Here is a 19,911-nt window from a genome sequence, read left to right as displayed (position 1 = left end):
CCCGGCCGAGAGTGCCCCTCAATCCCGAGCGCATAGTGAGGGTCTTTACCAATAAGAGATGCCAGAATACGAACATCTGCTGGAGGTCAGGAGAGAATGGGTGGCTTCCGCACCAGCAGTGGTAAACACTTTCGTAGGTGGCGGAGCCAGTCCATGGTTAGGTGGTGTAGCGCTTTCTCAAGACGGGAAATCTTTGGTCTAGCGTTGCTATCTTTGGTGTCGCCTAGCAGTCGTTCCCCCAGAAATACGATGCGCTAGCTCGGCTGATCCACCGGGCACCCGTAACCTACCACAACGGCTGTTACTAGTCTCTGTATGAGCCTTTATATCATTTGCCCAGCCTCCGAAAGAACCATATGGAACTTATTCTTTGCGAAGTTGTGGCGAGATACATCGGAGCTACGAGCGGCTGCGGACTTCCCGATACGAGTGCCAATGGGATCGTCTCTCCTTTGCTCAATTTTTGGATTGCGCCAGTACAGGAACACATATCCCACGCATCAACAGGAAACTGTTACTTGATTGGAGTCTCATATGGCATTGGTTTTGACTGAACCTATGAGCTGCTTTCAATGTTCCTCAGAGTAGACTCAAACTCATCCCACACCTTGAGCACGATCTCCAGATGCTCCAACCCGAGCTTCCCGTCCCCACTCTTCGCCAAAGTCAGCGCCGTGTTCACCGCGTTAGAAATCTCCCTCCCGTTCATCTCCACGCGGTGCGTCACCTCCACCACGCTCTCGACATCCAAGTCCTTGTCGGCCGGCTCGACGCGCTCCAGCTGCTGCCTCCAAATCTGCTTCCTCCGCTGGGCATCGGGCGCGTAATACTGCAGGGCGAGGTGCAGACGCGAGCGGATGGCGGGATCGAAGATGGCGACGCGGTTGGAGGTCAGGAACAATATGCCCTGGAAGTACTCGAGCTGCTTGAGGAAAATAGCAACAAGATTGTTGTGGGCGAACTGGTCGGGACCGCTGCTTCGAGCCTCGAGGAAGACGTCGGCCTCGTCGATGAGGACGATGGCGTGCCAGATGGAGGCGTACGTGAGGAGGCCCTGCAGCTCCGACGAGATGCGGTGGCCGTAGCTGCCGAGCTCGCCTGTGGACACCTTAAGGAGCGGCCGCCGGGTCTGCTCGGCGACGAGCTCGGCGGTCAATGTCTTGCCGCTGCCGGGCGTGCCGTGCAGGAGGGCGATGAGACCCTTGCCTTTGAGGCTGGCTTCGTTGCGCGCGTTCTCCGGGAAGCGGTGGGAGGTGACGAGGGCTTGGATGAGGGAGCGCTGGGCGTCGGGGATGATAAGGGACGCCATGGCGTTGGGCACCCACTTGACCGGGGCGAGGCAGTCGATGAACAGCTTGCACCATTCCTTTGTCTCCAGCGAGAAGCCGAAGACGAAGGGAGGGCAGAACAGAGGGTCTGCGGTGGAGTTGGAGAATGCTGAAGGCTTTTGGCTGGGCTTGCCTCGACTGCAACCTCCCTCGCAGTCATCGTCATCATCGTCGTCGCTATCGTCGTCGAAACGGGAAGCCTGCTTTGATGCCTCTTCGATGAAGGTTTTCGGATCTACAACGACGCGGTGGGAGGCCGATCGAGGGAGCCAGATGCCGTCGAATGATGCACACTCGTTGTAGTAGTCGTACGGGGGCTTCTTCAGGAACAGGAACAGCCCCTCGTAGTCCCATGTACTGACGCCGGTGATGCCCAGGTAGCGGTTGCCTCGCTCCGTGAGCAGCTCCTTGATGTTTTCCTGCCCCTGCAAGAACTTCAACGGGAACAACGGGAGGTGGTCGATGGCAGTGCTCCCCGTGCCAACAAAAACCTCGCCCTGCCAAATCCTGATGCTGACGGTGGAGGTACCGGCTCTCACGCCGTCGCTGTTGGTGAACTCGCAAGTGACGTCGAAGAACTTCCCGCCCGGCATCACGCTCCCATACGCCGCCTTCTTGCACCGATACAGACGCGGGTGGCCGCATTCGGATGCAAACAAGACGTCGCCGGGTTTGAAGATTGCCCAGAGCAGGTTGAAGGTGATCATGCCCGACTGGGTCAGCGTTCGGAGGGCAGGACCATCATCGCCCATTTCCGTATCGAGGAAATCTAGAAGGAGGTTCGTGTGCGCCGTGACGGCCTCGGCCTCGGGGTGTGCGGACTCGACTGCCTTTGCCGCGTACTGGGCAAGCTCGTCCTTGTGGTGGTGCAGCATGGCATACGGTTTTTGGTAGATGACTGAGTCCGCTTCGCCAAACTTCAGGGATTCCGATGGGTAATACGTGACGACATCCTTGAGCGCGGCTCGGATGTGAGGCGAGTTGATCTCGACAGTTGTTTTCTCGAGATTCCTCTGGGCGTTGAAGGTTTGCTTGGTAACCAGAGCGTGGCCGGCGAAGTTCTTGTCGTTTTGAGGCTTGAAGTACTTGTCCTTCTCGATGATCTCGAGCTCTCCGTTCTCCTTGTCCGGGCGTTCAACGAGTGCTTTGATCGAGACCTTGGATCCGGGCATGTCCTTTTCCTCTTTGGATGAATTGTCGCCTTCGCTGTCTGAGCTGTCGGGTGTTTCTTGATCGGAAGTCTTGTCCGTGGTCTTCAAGAGCAGCTTGTAGAGGAGAGGTATGAACTCGTTCATAGTGCTGGGCGATGGCTCAACATCGTTCTTGGATACGGCGACGTCCTGCGACGGCATGGTGACAGTTGGCGTCTACGGGAAAGACGAGAGGGGAAGCGCGAATAAGTATGAAAAATGCAAAAAATTGAGAAGGTGACGCAATCAGCTGTAAAGGCTGATGCTGATGTCCCTGCTGGAGCTTGTGTGAGAAGGCAAAGAGGAACGCTTAAATAGAGAATGCATAGTATGGTTCGGGAAGGCAACAGCAGGCTGGAATGGCACACAGCCCCCACAACGGTGTTGGAATTAGTCCTAATCATCGCCTTCTTGGTCGCTACCGGTCCCACACCGCAGCTCCTGCGCCGGTAAGGCTGCGGTGTTGCATTTTAAAAAGGCCTAGCGCTGGGTGTGGCTGTGCACGCCATTGGCTTCTGCTCCTCTGCTGCCTGGCGTTGGGGGCCAGAATGACATCTCATTGGCGGCCTTGTCAATCTTAGCGTCTTCGACCACAATTGTTTCAAAACAAATGAGCTGTAGACAGTTGAATCGAAGTGCTGGATTACATCTGCGACACAAAGGCGCGCAATTGTCCGGATCAGGTTGATTCAACCAGCTACACCGCTCTGACCCGACGAAATACCGCCATGTCAGTAAGCTATCCAAAGACCTCACGAGTACTGCATCACAGGGAAGAAAAGATGTCTATCATTTGGGATATCTAAGCATGACAATGAAGAGACGTTCCCCGCAACGACGGCTCCCAGGAGCACAGGTGTTGGTCCATATTCCAGATCAACTTAGATAAAGTTGCCCGAGCCGTTGCAGCGAGAGAGCGGTGGGTTGTCACCCGGCTTGACGCACATGGAGGTGGCACCGGCGATCCACTTGACGCCGTTGTAGCTGCCCTCATCGTGGCTGTCGGCATACCAGGTGCCCGTCTCGGTGGTGGCGCCAATGCAGCCCTTGAACTGGCGGCCGGAGCGGCGGGTGGTGATGGGCTTGGTGATCATGACGCCACAGTTGCCGCTCTTGACGGTGCCCTTGGTGATGGTGGACGTCTGGGTGGTCCAGGTGCGGGTGTAGTCGACGCCGAGGGTGCCGCCGAGGCGGTCCTTGACGAACTTGAGGTCGACGCCCGCGCTGCCGCCGATGGCGTTGGACACGCTGTAGCCCGACGACACGCTGATGTCCATGTCGCCGACGGCGCACGCCACGGCCGACATCTGCACGTCCCAGTCGACGAACGTCTCCTCCTTGTCCGTGACCATGGAGAAGGTCTGGTCACACGACGCCTGGCGCTTCTCGAGGCTGTTGTACGGGACCGCCTCGAGGTCGGGGATGTCGCGAGCATCGACAGTGATCCAAGACGGGTCCAGCTCGGGCGCACCGATGGAGACGCCTTGAGCTTTCAGTTGCGAGAGGTAGGTGCTCTCCTTCATGACGTGTGCTGTCACAGCATAAGTAAATGCTGTGTCGACGAAGAGGTGTGAGGGAACTTACGAACGCCATCGATGGGAACGATCAGATCATCCGCCTGGAGGTTGTAGTCCTCGGTATACTCGACAGGCTTGCTGTCAAGAGGGCTGGCACCAACGATGGTGGCGAGAAGGAGAGTGGAAAGACCGAGGCGGTACATCATGATGGGAAGAATGGACAGGGTGTGCTGTGGAGATACCGCTCAACTGCAGAGACGGCGTGCGAGATTTATAGGCCATTGGGATTGAAGTCCATTGGTGTCCATGATTCCTGGAGTTCTATCTGCTGATTCAGTTGTATGCGACTAGACGCGACCCGGGGCGAAGCATTCTCGTGTTCGCGTCTCTCAGGCCTCCAGACTTGTTCCCCACAGTATGGCACGTCGGGTGAGCAGCGCACGATAAGGATGGGATCAGCAGGTACATCCAGAGCATCCGGAGCACAGCTGGGAAGTCGCGCGCCTGAATCTTCTTTCTTTAGAAACCAACGCACGTCCAAGCTTGGGCAATATCTATGTAACAGCACCCATCGCGACCCCCAAACCTAAATCCCAGTAAGCTTAAGCCATTCAAGAGGCTGAGAAGGCACGAATGCCGTCAATGTAAGCATACTGCGACCGGGAAGATGCGGCGAAATACAGTGCGCCACTCGCTTCGCGGCTCTTGGACTTTGTCGTGGCAGGGCTGTCCGTACGTCATTCGCGAGTCGCGGCGGCGCCAAACTGACTCTTGGTGTCGCCTATATGTGCCGGGCACTCTCCACGACTCAACGTTCTGCTGAGTAACCGATCTGGGGAATAGGCGCCCAACACCGCACGCCCCTTCCCGCGGCCATCTCATCACAGATACGAGACAAACGGGCACTACACAGCCAAACAGGCAAGATCTTCCGCAACCGGCAGCGACATCCGTTAACATATACCAGACAACAGCTAGAGGCATGAGTCGGATATCAAGAGACCACGGGGGGCGAAGGAGCGTTGAGCAAGTTGCAAAGAGCCGAGCTGTGCTGCTCCCATCCTGTGTCCTGTATATAATGCTCCGCTACGGTCCCGTCCATCTGCAACTCATCACTCGTCACTCACTATCACTTTCCAACATGCAGTTCTCCATCCTCGCCGTCCTCTCTTTGGCCACTGCGTAAGTTGGCCCTCTGACAACCTCCTTCACACCACTAAATCTAACCGTACTTTCTGCTTCAGGTCGTACGCAGCCCTCCACAACGCAGCGGCATGTGTCTCGAACCAGGTGTCGTCACCCGTTGGTGGCACCGCGTGGAGCGTCAGCTACAACTGGCAAACGTCGTATGAGGTGCTGCCCGACGCCACTAAGTGCGCCTGCGACCTCTACAGACTTCGCAACACCGGAGACAACCAGTGGGACCAGTGCCCCGACTGCACCTTTGTAAGTGCTTTATTCCCTTGTTCCTTGTGGTTTCTGCATGCTAATTCCGACAATGCAGGCCGACGGTCTTGCCTGCAGCTCGGCTGGCAAGCACATTGGTGGTGACGAGATGAACTACTACTGCACCAAGAAGTGCGGTGCGTCCGGCTCGGAGGCTGATTAAACGGCCGGGGTGACTCGCAGGTCGAGGTGGTTGGATAGATGGATGAACGGCTTATGGACAGGAGGCAATGAACACGCTACGTTTGTAGACGCGTAGACACGGGATGATATATCTCACGTCCAAATCAATGATATCAACAGTTTGAACCCTGATTGCGTCCAACACCATGTGCCAACGTCAGCGGCGTGCGGCTTCAAGTACCTACCCGACGAGCGAGGGACTCCCGCATCTCCGGGTAACCGCGCCGTTTCAAAAGCCGACGCCACGGCGTGCCCTGCGCTTGGCCGTCAGCCTTGGTCAGCCTTGTCGTGGCGTGGCGCGGCGTGGAGCCCCGCTGCCGGGGTCCCTCAGATCGGGCCATCCGGCGGTCCCAAGATGCGTGGGGTAAATGATAATTAATAAGGGGGGAGGCGGATGGAACAGCCACGAGATCTTGGGGCGCCGCCCACCGGAAATCCGTAGGTACGGCTTAGCGTTCGAGCTCGAGCCCTCGCATTCGGGCTTTGCTCGTTTCCCGTCGGCATGCTGCTGATTCGCGGATGGGATCTGCGGCTGCTGTACATAGGGGGGGCGTGTGTATCCGTTTGCGCCCCCACTTCTGGTGTCGTGGTGTGCGGTTTTCGTGCGTGCCGGGCCGGAGTCTGCATGCTGTGGTGGTACCTGCGCCCCGTTACTGAATCAGCGGGTATTTTAGTTGAATCGTGCTCATTCACCGACTGCACTGCGTCGCCGTATAGACCGTTCAAGGGAAAGGGGCGCTGACTTGTGCTTTGTGTTTGGAGCGGTTTGCTGTACATATCTGCAGCTGACATGGTGGAGCGTGGTTATTGACTCACCCGTTCAGCGGGAAGGGAATCCGCTCGCGGAATGGGTGCCCGCGACTGACAGTGAAAGAATAGGTACGTGCCCTCAACAATTTCATGGTATAACATACGTAGATGAGGCTCATCCTTTGCGATCATACTACAGCACACGTAGAAATACATAAGGTGATCTACGCCAATAGATGGTACGAAAACAGCCACCTCGGCGCAAGTGCTTTCGGAATGGGCTACCGCAGCGGAGACGCCATCCGCATTTACATATCGTATCAACATACCAAACCGAGACATAAATAGGCAATCTTTATCGGTAGTGGGTTGTACCTGCTAGCTTCTCTCTACAGCAATTTTACGTCCAACATGCCTTCCTCCTTTCCGGACTCTGTCATCATCGTTGGTGCCGGAGTCTTCGGCCTATCTACTGCACTCGCTATCGAGCGCCGCTTTCCTACCACTCTAATTACGGTGATCGACCGATTGATGCCCCCGGTTGTTGATGGCACAAGTGTGGATACCAGCAGGGTAATCCGTCCAGGTTGGTATTCCAGCTTTCAACAGTGTGTGCGAGACTGACCATGTACCTAGACTATGTCTATCAGGCCTACGAAAGGCTGGCGGTGAAGTCGCAGACTCTAATCAAGAATGACCCCTATCTAGCACCGCATTACTTCGAGCGCGGATTCGCCTTCTGCACCGACGGAAAGCCCGGTGAACTAGACACACTGTGGAATCAAATGTTTGACAAGGTGAAGACGGAGCAACCCAAGCAAAAGTGGCAGAACTTGGCGAACCACGGCGAGATCTTCGACCATTTGCACCGCAGCCATGCAACGCCTGTAAGCGAGGGGATGCTGGGCCGCCAAAGGAGCTGAGTCAAAGGATACACCAGCAAGCGCTGCGCCACGTTCGACGCCGAAGCCATGGTGAAAGTCTACTACGACCGCTGTAAGGCCAAGCCCAACATTGAGTTCAGCATTGGCACACCGGTGCAGAGCCTTCTGTACAGCGAAGACCGTTCTTGTGTGGAGGTCGTCATCCTCGAGAACAGCCAAGAGCTTCGCACCGAGAAGACGATTCTCGCGACTGGAACGTGGTCTGGTCGCCTCGTCGGGCTCGATCAGCAATTGGAAGCCAACGCCGTACCCCTCGCCTACATCCGACTTACGCCCGCCGAGTACGAAAAGTACAAGGATATCGCCTGCCACGCCAATCTGTCGACCGGCTTCAATCTGCTCATTCCAGTCGGGGGCCTTCTTAAGATTCTCAGACGTTCCGCTGGCATTCGTAACATGATAACGCTCCAAGATCCCGAGGACCCCACGAGCACATACCAGCCGTCCTACCCACGCACCAAGGTTGACGACCCTTCGCAGGCTCTTTCCTTCAATGTGGAGACGAGCCTGCGGGACGAGCTTCGCGGAATCTTCCCGGGACTCGCTGATCGTCCCTTTGAGCGCACAAAAATCTGCTCGTGAGCGTTCTCGGTATCCAGATCCTCGACACAAAAACTGACAAATGTGACTCCAGGCAGACAACCAACGGAAACTTCCTCATCTGTCGCCATCCGCGCTACGATGGGCTGCATCTTGCAACTGGAGGTTGACTGCATGGCTGGAAGTTCTTGCCGCTTCTGGGAGAATTTGTGGTCGATTCGCTTACTGGGGGATTGGAGGGTGGCTTGGCGGAGAAATGGTCCTGGAAGAGCAAAGCCGAGGCCAAGCCCAAAAAGTATGGCTTCATGATGTCCAGCAGGCAGTGGGAGCTCTGTGACATTACCTGCCGATCCCTTAAATAGCCTTGGACGGAAGAAGCACAGCGCCGAATGGAAAAGCGGGCCGGGAGCCGATAGGCATTCCGCATCTTTCCCCGCCCGTCACTTTGCCTCTACCCATTGAGCCATTCCATCTGATTCGAACATGGAAGCGAATGCCGTAGCATCTCTGCCTTCTCGCCGAAAACAAAGAGCCAACACAGCGTAGGAGCCGCTCCCCAGCAGAGGCTATCTTTGGTTGTTAATTCTCCCCAAGTTGCCAAAGATGTCGCCGCAGAAAAATCAAGTGCTCCGGTCGACAGCCATGTGAGAAATGGACCCAGCGCTATTTTAGATGCATTATGAGGCAGAAGGGAGGAGGCTGGTTGTATCAGAAAAGTAAGCAGTGCATACAGCGACTCTGCTTATCTTTACGTGAGTTTCCCGTGTTGATGATGATAGCCATGTACAGAGCCTTATTACTTGGTAGGCTGGCCAAGCTCTTCGGCTCGCACTGTCACACGGTCTCCATAGATCATGGGATGGCCAAGGGGACGATATCACCCGTCAGCTAAGGATTTGGTGGACGGTTTACACCCTGGACCGGAATTTCTCGTCTCTGATGGGCAACCCGACGTCCATCCAGGACCGAGACATTATGACTTCCCTACCCACATCACATGGCTCCACAACTCCGAGGATCCACGTCCAGCTTTCCTGGGCCATAGCTCAGATTTTAGATGGTACGTTTTGCATCATTATCCGGTTTCCGCACTCGTTTACAGTCAAAACAGGCGTGTACGGCGAAGGTGGAAGACTGGGGGCAACGTTCCTCGGGGCCACGCAAACCGCACTGAGAAACATCGCCGCACTTACAGCCGAGCTCCAAGCGGTAGCTCCTTTGAAGCCTCACGCTTCTTTCGGTGGCGTCTCCCGGATCTCTGCCTACCTCAACATGGCATACCACCACGCAAGCTGCTTCCGCTGCCCAAACATCTTGACAAACACCTGCTCACCAAGCATCCCAGTGCGCCCTCCTTGCCACCTGACCCGTCGTCTTCCACCTCGACCCGCAGCTTGCAGCTTGGTTCATCTCATCCCATCAGTTCCCTTGAAGAAAGCCGCCGGCAACCAGCAAAGTTGGCTTGTAGCGAGCATGTGCCGAGCCTTTGGTTATGCCACGCAAGCGCGGGAGGAGATGGTCAATCAATAGCATACTCTGCATTCGGTAGATTGGAAGTGATCATCAACGGCGATTTGTATGTACATCAATCATGTCGTATCGACAGGGCCAACCGTACTACCTAAAACCCCAGCGACGGGGCCTCGTTGATGCCCGAGTCCGTGCAGTCAATCGTCTGCTCCTTCTTGGTGCACGCGTGCAGGGCCTGCGTCATGTCGTAGTTGGAGCAGCCAATTGTGGTGTAGAAGTTCATGTGGGCTCGATTGTTTGCGTCGCGAGAACATTCCCAAGAGGTCACAACGCCGCACCTGCCACGGATGTTGTCGAGACAGCCGTTGCCGCACTTCTTGTTGTAGTACGCATCATTGTCGAGGTAGATGGACCAGCGTATGTCCGAGCCGCCATACAAGCTCTTGCATTGATTGTCGCGGCGGACGAGCTGGTGGACGTCGTTGTTGGGGCTGGAAACAGGGCTGGCCACGGCGCCGAGGGTGCCAATGACAAGGGTGAGGACTGCTGAAGCGTACATGGCTGCGGATAACTAGAGTCGATACTGTGAGAATGGCTCGTGGCAAAAAGCGGTTGAAATGCTCACACGTTGCTGTACAGAGGTCGACTGCCTGAAGCTGAGTGCTTGAATCGGTTGTTGGGATTTACCTGGGGTTGGTGAGTGGTTACAAGGCATATCCATATGGCTTTATTTATACTTGATGGAAACAATCAAGTCTACCTGCGTCGCATAGGTCGTGGCCCCCAAAGTGGATCTCGACAAGTTGTGGGAGCATTGGCCATTGTGCGACTGGAACCAATTACAAGTGGAGTCCAGACTGGAGCCACAGGGTCGTATCGCATCGATAGGAACAGAAAAGTCTTACGACCACGTCAGCCGTTCTCCCTTTTGGGGCAACTTTTCATCCGTGCATCTGGACATTTACGCACATACAATCCTTCCCGTGCTTGTTGACAGCGCCAGTGCCCATTGTTGGCCTCGTTCCAAGTTACCGCCCATATAGGTCCCAACACGCCGTGACCTAAACTGCCGTTTTAAGGCTTTTGGCCGCAGGATTTACCCACAATCCAGAACTTCTCCTGATACTAGTGAGATGTCTCTCTACATGTCCTCGAGTTTGACTGGTACCTTTCAGACCCCACGAACGAAAACCACTCGAGGCCGGGATGTAACCTACCACTGCGTAGTTACATCCGCCAAATTTGTTAAATCATCCATCGTCGCTGCCAGCCCATTCGACTGGTTCGCATGGAATCTCGCGCCATACAGCGTACCCACCTGACTCCTCACCAACATTCAAAGCTACTCCTTCAGAAACTCCAACAGCAATGCCCCCTTCACCGACTTCTGGCCCTTAGCAACAACAGGTTGAAAGCGAAGCAGGCGAGACCGGTTGTAAGGAAAGGAGTAGAAGGATGCTAAGGGGACCATCAATGGGTCCAAGCTTTTCTACCAGCAAGTGCCTCACGGCTCTTCGCCCCGCTGACCTGGGCATCATGCTCTCTTCCTTTCGCCGAAATGCCGGATGTACCGGAAAGACGTTGGTGTACGTTGCGGAAACTCACGATACAATTTGAGCTCTGGTTCTATAAAAGACTTGATTGATTGGATGGATTAACTGGAAGCCCACTCTTCCCCTTCCCCATCACACTGTGACGCTTCGCACTCTGCTCCCCGCCCTTAGCTTCCCAGAGCACTCCCCCTTAGAGACCCAGCGCAACAATTACGCTACTTGTACTTGATTCCAGCTTGACACCCCCCATTAAGAATATAAAGATTCCATCTCGAGTATCGAGCTCTCATCCTACCGAACAGGTCACATTCATTGTCCGCCTTGGCGAGCTCCTCTTCAAACCCCCTGATGTAATCTTCCGTGCTCGTCAGCATAGACATGGCAACCGCTTCGTCGGGCTCCGAGGTCGGCGTGAACGTGTGGCCCGGAACAACAATCTTCGGCTTCAACGCCGCAATCTGCGCCAGCGCGTCAACCCATCGGTCCCGCTTCTCCTGCGTGCAAGCTTCGCCGAGCCACTGGTGGCAGTCTGCGTTGTAAACGATGTCGTCGGCGACGACCAAGTCCAGCTCGGGCACGTGCACGAACGAGTTGGCGTGGGTGTCTCCGTGCGGCACGTCAATCGCCCTGACCGGGTGGCCGTCCAGGTCGATCTCGTTGGACGGCGGCAGCGCCACGAAGTCGACTTTGGCCTGATCCTCGTCCGGCAGGCCCGTGCCGTCCGCCGCGGGGGGGAATGCGAGCTTCCAAAGGCCGTCGTACGTCGGAGGAGCGTACTGCTCGGCGATGCCTCCGACCACGCTCCTGGTGCCGGTGGCCGTGATGCTGGGGAAGCTTTGCTTCAGGACGGGCAGCCCGAGGAAGTGGTCCCCGTGTGCGTGCGAGGCGATGAAGTGCTTCAACGTGCAGCCGACTGGCAGTGTCGCTCTGATCCACGATGCCAGGTCGGCTGTCGGACCAACGCTCGCGGGACAGTCCACGAGGATTGCGGTTTTGGACGTGTATACAAGTGTGCAAGAGAGCGGGGACCAAAGCCCGGCATCGTTTGACGGTTGATCCGGGGAGGGCGCCGCGGTAGGGATTGGATGTGAAGTGTAAATTGCGAACTTGATGGCCATGTGTGCAATGCCTGCTGTCGCCCGATGTTAAGTAATGCAGCGAGATGACCAAGAGGCCTGGCTCTTTCAAGGTGAGATAGTAAAGGGTAGCATCCCACTGCAACTACCGTAAGCTCGATGGAGTGGTTGGTTGGTAGGTGCCGGAATTTCCATTACTGAACAGTAAGAACTAACGAGAGACAAAATAAAACCCCGCCTCGCTTCAATTAAGTGATCAAACTATCAGCGGATGTGTCGGTTTGATCTAGATTTATAAGCAGCTCTCGGGCTGATGATCATATATTCTCGGCTGTGGTCTCGATTTGTTATCAAAGGATGCCTTGTGGGGGTAAGCAAGAGCTACAGAAACAATCAGTAATTATAATTCGAAGTCACGTGCAAAATCGTGTCAGGCAATGATATCATACGCATCATGCCAACGCTCCTGGTCTATAAATATTGCTTGCGGACGCCAGTACTGCGGCCACAATCAACTTCACTTTACTCCCAGAGAAACACCTTTGCGTCTCTTTTCCAAATACGCCATGGCCCAGCAGTCCTTGAAAAATGTGTTGGTCGTCGGAGCAGGCGGAAACGTGGCCAGGTCCGCAATCAAAGCCTTGCTCCAAGAGAACTTCACCGTCACTGGGCTTACTCGAGACTCTTCTACGGCTACGCTTCCGGATGGTGTGAGACACCTGAGATCCGATTTTTCCGGACCGTCCCTCGTGGAGGCTTTCCAAGGTCAAGACGCCATCATCAGCACCGTTTCGAGCATCGCTCCGGCGGGCGCCCTATCCTTTCAGAAGTCCCTGATCGACGCCGCAATTGCGGCCGGTGTCAAGGTTTTCATCCCCTCCGAATTCGGGGTTGACACCTCGGACCGCTCTGCACCGGAGAAGATTCCATTCCTTGCGGACAAGATCGATACCGCCGACTACCTCAGAACGCAGCAGGACAAGATTTCCTGGACGGTATTATGCACGGGAGCCATGTTCGACTGGGGTTTCAATATCCCAGGTTTCGGGGGATGGAACTTGGCGGCCCGCACTGTCACCATCTTCGACGGCGGCGACATTCCCTACGAGGCTACGAACCTTGATCAAGCTGGCCGAGCCATAGCGGAGATTCTGAAGAAGCCGGAGCTTACCAAAAATCAATACGTCTACGTGAACAGTTTCACAGTCACGCAGAATGAGATTCTCCGGGCGCTTGAGAAATCTACGGGTGCGAAGTTCACGGTCTCGGAGGGAACCGTTTCAGAATTGTGGGAAGGCGGTGCTGCGAAGGTGAGGGAGGGTCAGCCCTTTGGTGCGTTGGATATGATCGCTGGAACCTTCTATGGCAACGAAAAACTGGCTCGATTCTCCATCACGAAGGGACTCTGGAATGAGAAGTTGGGCCTGCCCCAGGAGAATTTGGAGGAATTTGTGCGGGCTCATTTGGCATCAAAGCTGTAGCACTACTCATCGAACTCATGCAATAAACATGTCTGTTTTCAAGAACCCAAAAACCACGAAAGACGCAACAGGAGTGCTTCTGCAGTGATTGTTTGTGTTGACGGGTTACTTCAATCTCACAGCATCGCAACACAACAATCTGTCCAGTCTCTTCTACATGACACTGGATTCCACTCACGGACTGGTTGACGCTAGGTATATTTCGAACAGGACTCTTGCTTTCTTATACCACACGGACATTACTGAATGGTAACATCGACTTGCTGAAATTCGTGATCAGCATGCGGAAGGATATCCCGAGACGTCAATGACTGCGCTCCGCAGCGCCGCATGAACGTCCTCAAGGCGGAAGCCCCAACTGGTCCCGACACATCCGGCATTCCTGACAAGAGCTTGAGCGGCGGTCAGTATCAGCATACGCTGCGCAGCTACCGCCCAATCCAGGACCATACCTGTAGTGAGTTTTCCCAAGTCAAGAACGAGCGTTCTTCCCCGCAAGAAGGCGCCAGGGCTCGCTGCGGACAAGTCCACAGGCGGAGGCGACTCGGGGCCCGCCAGCCACGGCGTCGAGAAGTCGCAAAACCGATCCCAATCCAAACCGTCAAGCTCTTCCGTGACGTGGACGGCAACGCCCGGCCGCACGCCGCGCACCCAACCCGCGGCGGGCGGCCTCTCGGGCACGCCGATGCTGGTCGAGGCCACGGCCATCTCGCAATCGCCGTCCAGCAGGCCGCGCAGCACGGCCTCGCCAGGCGCCTCGGGATCCGCGCGGGAGAAGACGGTCTCGAGCAGCTCGCCGTCCACCTCGACCTGCGCCACCGACGCCGCGGCGCCGTCGTCGACGACCGGCCGCACGCCCAGCGCCGCCAGGTACCTCTCCACGTCCTGGCTGTCGAGCCACACGCCCTCGTACTTGCTCGCGTCGGCCTCGAGCTCGGGCGTCGAGCGCAACCCCAGCGTCTCCAGCGCCGCCCGCACGGTGCGGACGTTGTCGTCGCGGCTGCGCGGCACGAGCCGCTGCAGATCCGCCGTTGTTGCGAAGTGCTGGCCCGCGCCGCCGAGATGCAGCGTCAGCGCGCTGAACGGCCGGATGGCGGGGGCGCGCAGCACGGCGGCGAACAGGGCCAGCAGCGTGGCGTGGTCGGCGAAGTGGCGGCAGATGCAGAACAGGCGCTGGTACGCGGCGGGCCAGATGGTGGTGGTGGTGGTGGTGGTGGTGGTGGACATGGTCGACAGCACGTGGTAGGCGCGCTCGAGGGCGGCGCGCTCGAGGCGGGCGCCGAAGGTGGGCTCGCGGAACGAGTACGTGAAGGGCGGCTGGAGCGTGAGGGCGGTGGGCGAGCACGCTGTGGTGTCGTCGTCGTCGTTGGATTCCTCGTCTGCGCCGATGTATTCCAGCCTGTAGCCGAACGTGAGCTCTTCAGCATCGACGGTGCGGTGCAGTTGACGGGTTGTCTCTGGCTGCGGTGGTGGTTTCGTCTCGGGCAGTGGGGTTGCCTTGTCCGAGCTTGTCTGCTTGGGATCACCATCTTCCACGCTACCGTTGCTTTCTGTTGCTGCGGATGCGTATAAGCTTGTAATCTGCGACGCTGCTTCTTCCAGCTTCCTCTCGAGCTCGGGCCGGGCAGCGAATGATGCTGACGCTACGGCGCGGTTTCTGAACTGCATGAATGAGCAGTTCATATCGGTAGCCAAGGACCTCAGCTTGTCAACGTGCTTTTGCAAGGTTGCAATCGTGTTTCCTTCTCGTTTTCGGTACGCCCGCTGTGCCAGTCGTACTTGTGCTCGACGACGCTGCATGGTTGTCAGCAATATGAGGAAAAGACTCCAACAGCATGCATCCTATGCCAAACGAAGTGTACATTCTGAAAGGGATGCCATCGGCCCACGGGATTGGAGGCTCTACTTACTTCTTCGGGCGTTTCATGCGTCATATTCACTACAGGTCTTCCCCGCTTCCTTTTTGGGATGTTGCCCGGTCCATCGCCCCTGGACGAAATGCTCCCTACTACCATGCTCATGTCTATGTCGACTTTTGGACGGTTCTGTCAAAGGTGAGAGGCAGATGACGTAACCGGATGGGCTCTAACCAACCGATGTACTGGAATAGACCTGAATTGCAGTGTATGAATGCGAGTATATCTTTTCAGAAGCGCACCACCGATTGAGCCTTTATCACACGCGCTACTGGAGCCGGGAAGGATATGTTCGGCTAGGTCGAACGGACGATCCCTGGCCGAGAAGGTTGTGGTGTGTAGATACTCCGATGGCTGATCAATCAGTCGTCCTGTACGTTGTGTAAGCTTTGTGGAAGCGGCATGAAGGATTTGGTGTGGTTGGAACCGTCCTCGGTTGTTCAGTAATCTAAATGCAGCGGGTAAATCTACTTGCCCACCGTCCTAGACAAGCAACGACTAATGTCGACACGGTTAGCAGACGCTTCTACTAAGGGACCTAGTATTAAGAACGCACTCCTTTAATAGAAAGCGAGAGGTGAAGGAAAGCGCATGCGTCGTCAAAGGCCTCACGTATAAAGTCACGTGCGCTGCACCTGTGCCGATGAAATCCTGCGTATTGTCGGCCTAGATTTTGCTCCGCGGCTAACTTGTATCCTTCTAGCACATTTCTTTGACTAGCCGTAATCCATGCGGTGCGGCAGCTTTGTCAGCACATCACAACCCGGGGATGCATTTCAACAATACTTTTCGCTGACCACGCCCAGCCTTAGAACATACAGACGTCAACCCCAATTCTCGACATGCAACAAAGCCAGCACGCATAAGGCACTCTTGAGCGCGATACGAGCCAGCATCTCTCGCAAGTTACACTTGGCCATCTATCCGAGGTCAAACCCGAACATCACCGTCCTGAAGCAGTACCAGGCCATGCATATCCCGAGCTGGCTTATTACAGCGTTGGCGTCGACGTACCAAAAACAGCAAGGACATTTGGGCTGTGCAAGAGAATACAGTCATCGCTCACGCCCATTGACACAACCAGAAAACGGACTTCCACGTCCGCTGATATCCGCCACAGAGAGCAGCATTCGCGCGCTGTACGCCGAAAACTCGCTCGAAGGCCATGACTGGGCATCAGCAGACCCACCGAGTGACATTTGGATGCCAGTCTCAGTTTTCATTGCCCACAGCGCGACGACTGCGAGAGGACGGCGACGAAGTAAATCTCATATTCAATCTACCATCGCCCCTCGCCAGGAACCACATGAGCGGCGCCAGGCCATGTCCGCTCACGATTCGACTCCCTTGATGACAACCGGCCAGCTATCGTCCGAGCTTCCCACGCCTTCCGAGTTCCACACCAGGCTGTAGATGCCGCTCGTGCCCGTCGACTCGGCCCAGAACTGCGCCTTGAGCTGCGAGTCGTTGTTGTACACCAGCTCGCGTTTGGTGCCTCCATATTTGAATCCGAGAACCGTCATCTAAAATTGTTCTCAAGTATATCTAGAGGTATATGAAAGCCGTAACAAATTATAAAACAGTCAGCCCGAAAAAGATAGAAAAATCCACCTCAAACACAGAACTCAATATTTGTTGAGTTCTTCCTCTGTCCATTCCCACAGTCTCTCCGCAAGCTTGTCATCTTTTGCGGTTTTGTCAAGGCTTGTAGACAGTTTACCCACGGGCTCGTACATCTGGCCGTTGCTCTCCTTAGGGACCTCCCCGCACGCGGCCCAGAGCTGGTTGTGCGCCCCCTCCTCGGCTGGTACCATGACCCATCTTGCCGTCGCTTGGATGATGGCCTTGTTGATGAGACTCGATTCTCCCGTCAGACCCGTGGAGACAACGCCCGGGTGGATGGCCAGCGAGGTAATCTGCGGGTATCGGCGGGCCAGTTCGCGGGCGTAGAGGAGATTTGCAAGCTTGCTCTGCCCGTAGCGGATGAAGGGCCCAAAGAAGGCAATGTCCTGCACCGTTCTGAGCTTGTCGAACGCGATGCCGCCGCTCGGGTGCATCCTGTGTCCGAGCGAGGTGAGGATTACGATGCGCACGTCGGCTTCGGGCTGTTGGCTGGTCTTGACGAGCAACGGGAGCAGCTTCTTGATCAGCAGCGCGTGGCCGACGTGGTTGGTGCCGAACTGGACTTCGTAGCCGTCGGCGGTGAGACCGGGGGGCACCGCCATAATGCCCGCGTTGCACATGAGAACATCGAGGCGGTCTGACTGGTCGAGAAACTGCTGAGCGGCGGCGGCGGCGGACTGGAGCGACGCCAGGTCGCATTGGACGAAATGCAGCGGAGGCGCATCGGGTGTGCTGGCTTTCACTTTCTCAATCACTCCCTCGGCGTTCTTCGAGTTGCGGCCGCTAAAGTAGATGGCACGAGGGTGTTTTTGAGCCAACTGGATGACAGATTCAGCCCCAAGGCCACCAGTTCCTGTACGCAATGAGCCAAGCACAATTTCGAATTTATGGGGGGTTCGACTGTACCTCCAGTAATGAAAATGACCTTTCCCGACAGGTCGGAGATGTCTGTCTTGGGGCTGAAATTTAACGGAGGCATTATTGTAGTGGCTGCGATGAATTGTGATGATGAAGGGGGTTTGCGACGAACTACATGGCTGTATTTATTCTCAAGCATGGACGGATGAATAACGACCCATCGAAAAGTCGGATGAATCCCCCGGTCGTGATATGCTGACAGAGCTGCTGCGCCACAGGGTTCGCTGTAGCCTTGGACGACTGGCCAATAAAACATCGCGGAGGAATGTGAAGGATTTGGGCCGCGGAGCAACAATCAGGCCGTAAACGCGTATCAATCAGGCAGCACAATTAACATGCAGCCAATGGGTATATGCACTCGTCCCAGCTGTCGAGGTCTTTTCTTTCACCTCGCTGTTCAAGCTGCACCACCAATCAAAGCGCAATTCGCATGTCTGTATCATCTAGCCACATATTGCGGCCTTTACTGAGATCTGTTCCCCAGGATCACCTGCTCCACCATATCCTCACCCTCTACGCGCTTGGCACCAGCCCTGAACAGATACAAGCCGCATACGATGAAGAAGTGAAAGCCCAACGAATTGCCTTTCCCCCTTACCAGAAAATCATCGACGTGCTCGTACACCGGCCGGCTCGCCGGTGTGGGTCAGGGGTGCGGGTTTCGAGGCGTGGGCTGGTGTTCCGCTGAGAAATGGCAAAGAAAGTTCCCAATAGGCTTGTCAAGAGACGGACTACTAGTTTCATAGACTATCAGTGAAACCCAAAGGCTCTAATGACACGCAATTAGTACTAAGGCTATGTAGTCTCGCACATGACAACACACTAGATAATCATTAACGATTCGTCGTGGATCCGTTCCTCAATTGTCTTCTTATTGATATATCAGGTCTCAACCCTTACTTTTCCCTCATAACCTAACGCTCTGCTATAGTCCTTGACCAATCCAGAGCTTAATTGTCCCACTTCGTCCTGCTCTCCCAGTCGGGCTCCACAATCTCGATCTCCCTGGCGTCCGGACCCTGCTCGTACAGTGTCCAAGCCCTCTCCGCTATATTCTTCGGGTTGGTTCGCTCGGCCCCGGGGCTGACGAAGCCTCCGACGAGAATCATGGCGCAATGGATGCCCGAGCTCCGGAACATCTTGTGGAACGTACACACGAGGTTGTACTGCGCGGCTTTGACGGCGGAAAGAGAAAACAGAGGCGGGTACGGGTCCCTGTGAAGAAAGCCGCCGGTGACCAGCAAAGTCGGCTTGTAGCCAGGCTGTGTCGAGCCTTTGGCCATGTCAAGGAAGCGCGGGATGATCCACTGCGCGACGGTATACAAGGAAGACACGGCAAGCTGGGAGAAATTAGTAAATGGAATTTCTCGTCAAACACAGGAGTTCCGTCGGCGTCATCGATCAGGGGGGGCCGCCTACCTTGAAATCCTGCTCCAGCTCTCCGACGGAGAAGGTCAGCACGTCGCTCTCGCCCACGCGTGCCGCGTTGAAGAGAATGGTTTCCACGACGACGCCGCGTTCGCGCAGCTGGCGGTCGACCTGGGCGAGCGCTCCCGCCAGGCTCTCTCCGTTGGAGAGATCGGCTGGTACGGTAGACACAAAAGCCTGCGGTGCCGCTGATTTGACTTCGGCCGCGTCTTCCTCGAGACGGGACGGGTTCCGCGATAGAAGGACCACGTGATGGAAGCCGCGCGAGGCGAAGAGAGAGGAGATGTGCCGGCCGATGCCTGGCCCGGAGCCGAAGACGATGAGAGCGCCATGGGAAGACGAGGTGGCCATGATGCTGTTGGAACGATGCGACAATGTAGTGCCATGGCCAGGATGTGATGCGAAACAGAGAGTTTATAAGTTGCAGCTTGAACACGTCGTCAGGGCCATTTCCATGGTGGTAGCCTGGCGCTTCTGGTGGTGTAAGCAGATGTGGTTATCCGACGGGTAAGCATTACCCGGGCGATGGTAACAAATATGTCATCGGG

At 55.9% G+C, this 19,911-nt stretch overlaps 11 protein-coding genes across 11 annotated transcripts; 4 read left to right on the top strand and 7 right to left on the bottom strand.

Moving 5' to 3' along the window:
* Nucleotides 1-556: 556 nt before the first annotated feature.
* SLS55_000961 (uncharacterized protein) lies at nucleotides 557-2,680 on the bottom strand (the record flags this gene model as incomplete). The annotated part of the gene is made up of 1 exon (XM_066772466.1): nucleotides 557-2,680. The coding sequence occupies one exon, from the start codon at nucleotides 2,678-2,680 to the stop codon at nucleotides 557-559; it is 2,124 nt and encodes a 707-aa protein (XP_066637745.1).
* A 719-nt stretch (nucleotides 2,681-3,399) lies between these two features.
* Nucleotides 3,400-4,241, bottom strand: SLS55_000960 (uncharacterized protein; the record flags this gene model as incomplete). Its single annotated transcript, XM_066772465.1, has 2 exons — nucleotides 3,400-4,049; nucleotides 4,103-4,241. The coding sequence occupies 2 exons, from the start codon at nucleotides 4,239-4,241 to the stop codon at nucleotides 3,400-3,402; spliced, it is 789 nt and encodes a 262-aa protein (XP_066637744.1).
* A 935-nt stretch (nucleotides 4,242-5,176) lies between these two features.
* SLS55_000959 (uncharacterized protein) lies at nucleotides 5,177-5,644 on the top strand (the record flags this gene model as incomplete). The annotated part of the gene is made up of 3 exons (XM_066772464.1): nucleotides 5,177-5,217; nucleotides 5,280-5,481; nucleotides 5,540-5,644. 3 exons carry the CDS (start codon nucleotides 5,177-5,179, stop codon nucleotides 5,642-5,644), a joined length of 348 nt encoding a protein of 115 aa, XP_066637743.1.
* A 1,181-nt stretch (nucleotides 5,645-6,825) lies between these two features.
* Nucleotides 6,826-7,337, top strand: SLS55_000958 (uncharacterized protein; the record flags this gene model as incomplete). The annotated part of the gene is made up of 2 exons (XM_066772463.1): nucleotides 6,826-7,000; nucleotides 7,051-7,337. The coding sequence occupies 2 exons, from the start codon at nucleotides 6,826-6,828 to the stop codon at nucleotides 7,335-7,337; spliced, it is 462 nt and encodes a 153-aa protein (XP_066637742.1).
* Nucleotides 7,338-7,385: 48 nt separating this feature from the next.
* SLS55_000957 (uncharacterized protein) lies at nucleotides 7,386-7,940 on the top strand (the record flags this gene model as incomplete). Its single annotated transcript, XM_066772462.1, has 1 exon — nucleotides 7,386-7,940. The coding sequence occupies one exon, from the start codon at nucleotides 7,386-7,388 to the stop codon at nucleotides 7,938-7,940; it is 555 nt and encodes a 184-aa protein (XP_066637741.1).
* A 1,579-nt stretch (nucleotides 7,941-9,519) lies between these two features.
* SLS55_000956 (uncharacterized protein) lies at nucleotides 9,520-9,927 on the bottom strand (the record flags this gene model as incomplete). Its single annotated transcript, XM_066772461.1, has 1 exon — nucleotides 9,520-9,927. One exon carries the CDS (start codon nucleotides 9,925-9,927, stop codon nucleotides 9,520-9,522), a length of 408 nt encoding a protein of 135 aa, XP_066637740.1.
* Nucleotides 9,928-11,136: 1,209 nt separating this feature from the next.
* SLS55_000955 (uncharacterized protein) lies at nucleotides 11,137-12,039 on the bottom strand (the record flags this gene model as incomplete). Its single annotated transcript, XM_066772460.1, has 1 exon — nucleotides 11,137-12,039. The coding sequence occupies one exon, from the start codon at nucleotides 12,037-12,039 to the stop codon at nucleotides 11,137-11,139; it is 903 nt and encodes a 300-aa protein (XP_066637739.1).
* Nucleotides 12,040-12,563: 524 nt separating this feature from the next.
* Nucleotides 12,564-13,478, top strand: SLS55_000954 (uncharacterized protein; the record flags this gene model as incomplete). Its single annotated transcript, XM_066772459.1, has 1 exon — nucleotides 12,564-13,478. One exon carries the CDS (start codon nucleotides 12,564-12,566, stop codon nucleotides 13,476-13,478), a length of 915 nt encoding a protein of 304 aa, XP_066637738.1.
* Nucleotides 13,479-13,754: 276 nt separating this feature from the next.
* On the bottom strand, nucleotides 13,755-15,493 carry SLS55_000953 (uncharacterized protein; the record flags this gene model as incomplete). The annotated part of the gene is made up of 2 exons (XM_066772458.1): nucleotides 13,755-15,242; nucleotides 15,488-15,493. The coding sequence occupies 2 exons, from the start codon at nucleotides 15,491-15,493 to the stop codon at nucleotides 13,755-13,757; spliced, it is 1,494 nt and encodes a 497-aa protein (XP_066637737.1).
* A 1,526-nt stretch (nucleotides 15,494-17,019) lies between these two features.
* SLS55_000952 (uncharacterized protein) lies at nucleotides 17,020-17,996 on the bottom strand (the record flags this gene model as incomplete). The annotated part of the gene is made up of 2 exons (XM_066772457.1): nucleotides 17,020-17,870; nucleotides 17,924-17,996. The coding sequence occupies 2 exons, from the start codon at nucleotides 17,994-17,996 to the stop codon at nucleotides 17,020-17,022; spliced, it is 924 nt and encodes a 307-aa protein (XP_066637736.1).
* Nucleotides 17,997-18,885: 889 nt separating this feature from the next.
* SLS55_000951 (uncharacterized protein) lies at nucleotides 18,886-19,714 on the bottom strand (the record flags this gene model as incomplete). Its single annotated transcript, XM_066772456.1, has 2 exons — nucleotides 18,886-19,275; nucleotides 19,355-19,714. 2 exons carry the CDS (start codon nucleotides 19,712-19,714, stop codon nucleotides 18,886-18,888), a joined length of 750 nt encoding a protein of 249 aa, XP_066637735.1.
* Nucleotides 19,715-19,911: the final 197 nt, after the last annotated feature.

The sequence above is a fragment of the Diplodia seriata genome (assembly GCF_021436955.1).
Source record: "Diplodia seriata strain FDS-637 chromosome Unknown scaffold_1, whole genome shotgun sequence".
Classification (NCBI taxonomy): Eukaryota; Fungi; Ascomycota; class Dothideomycetes; order Botryosphaeriales; family Botryosphaeriaceae; genus Diplodia; species Diplodia seriata.
This window is presented reverse-complemented; position numbering and strand designations above follow the sequence as displayed.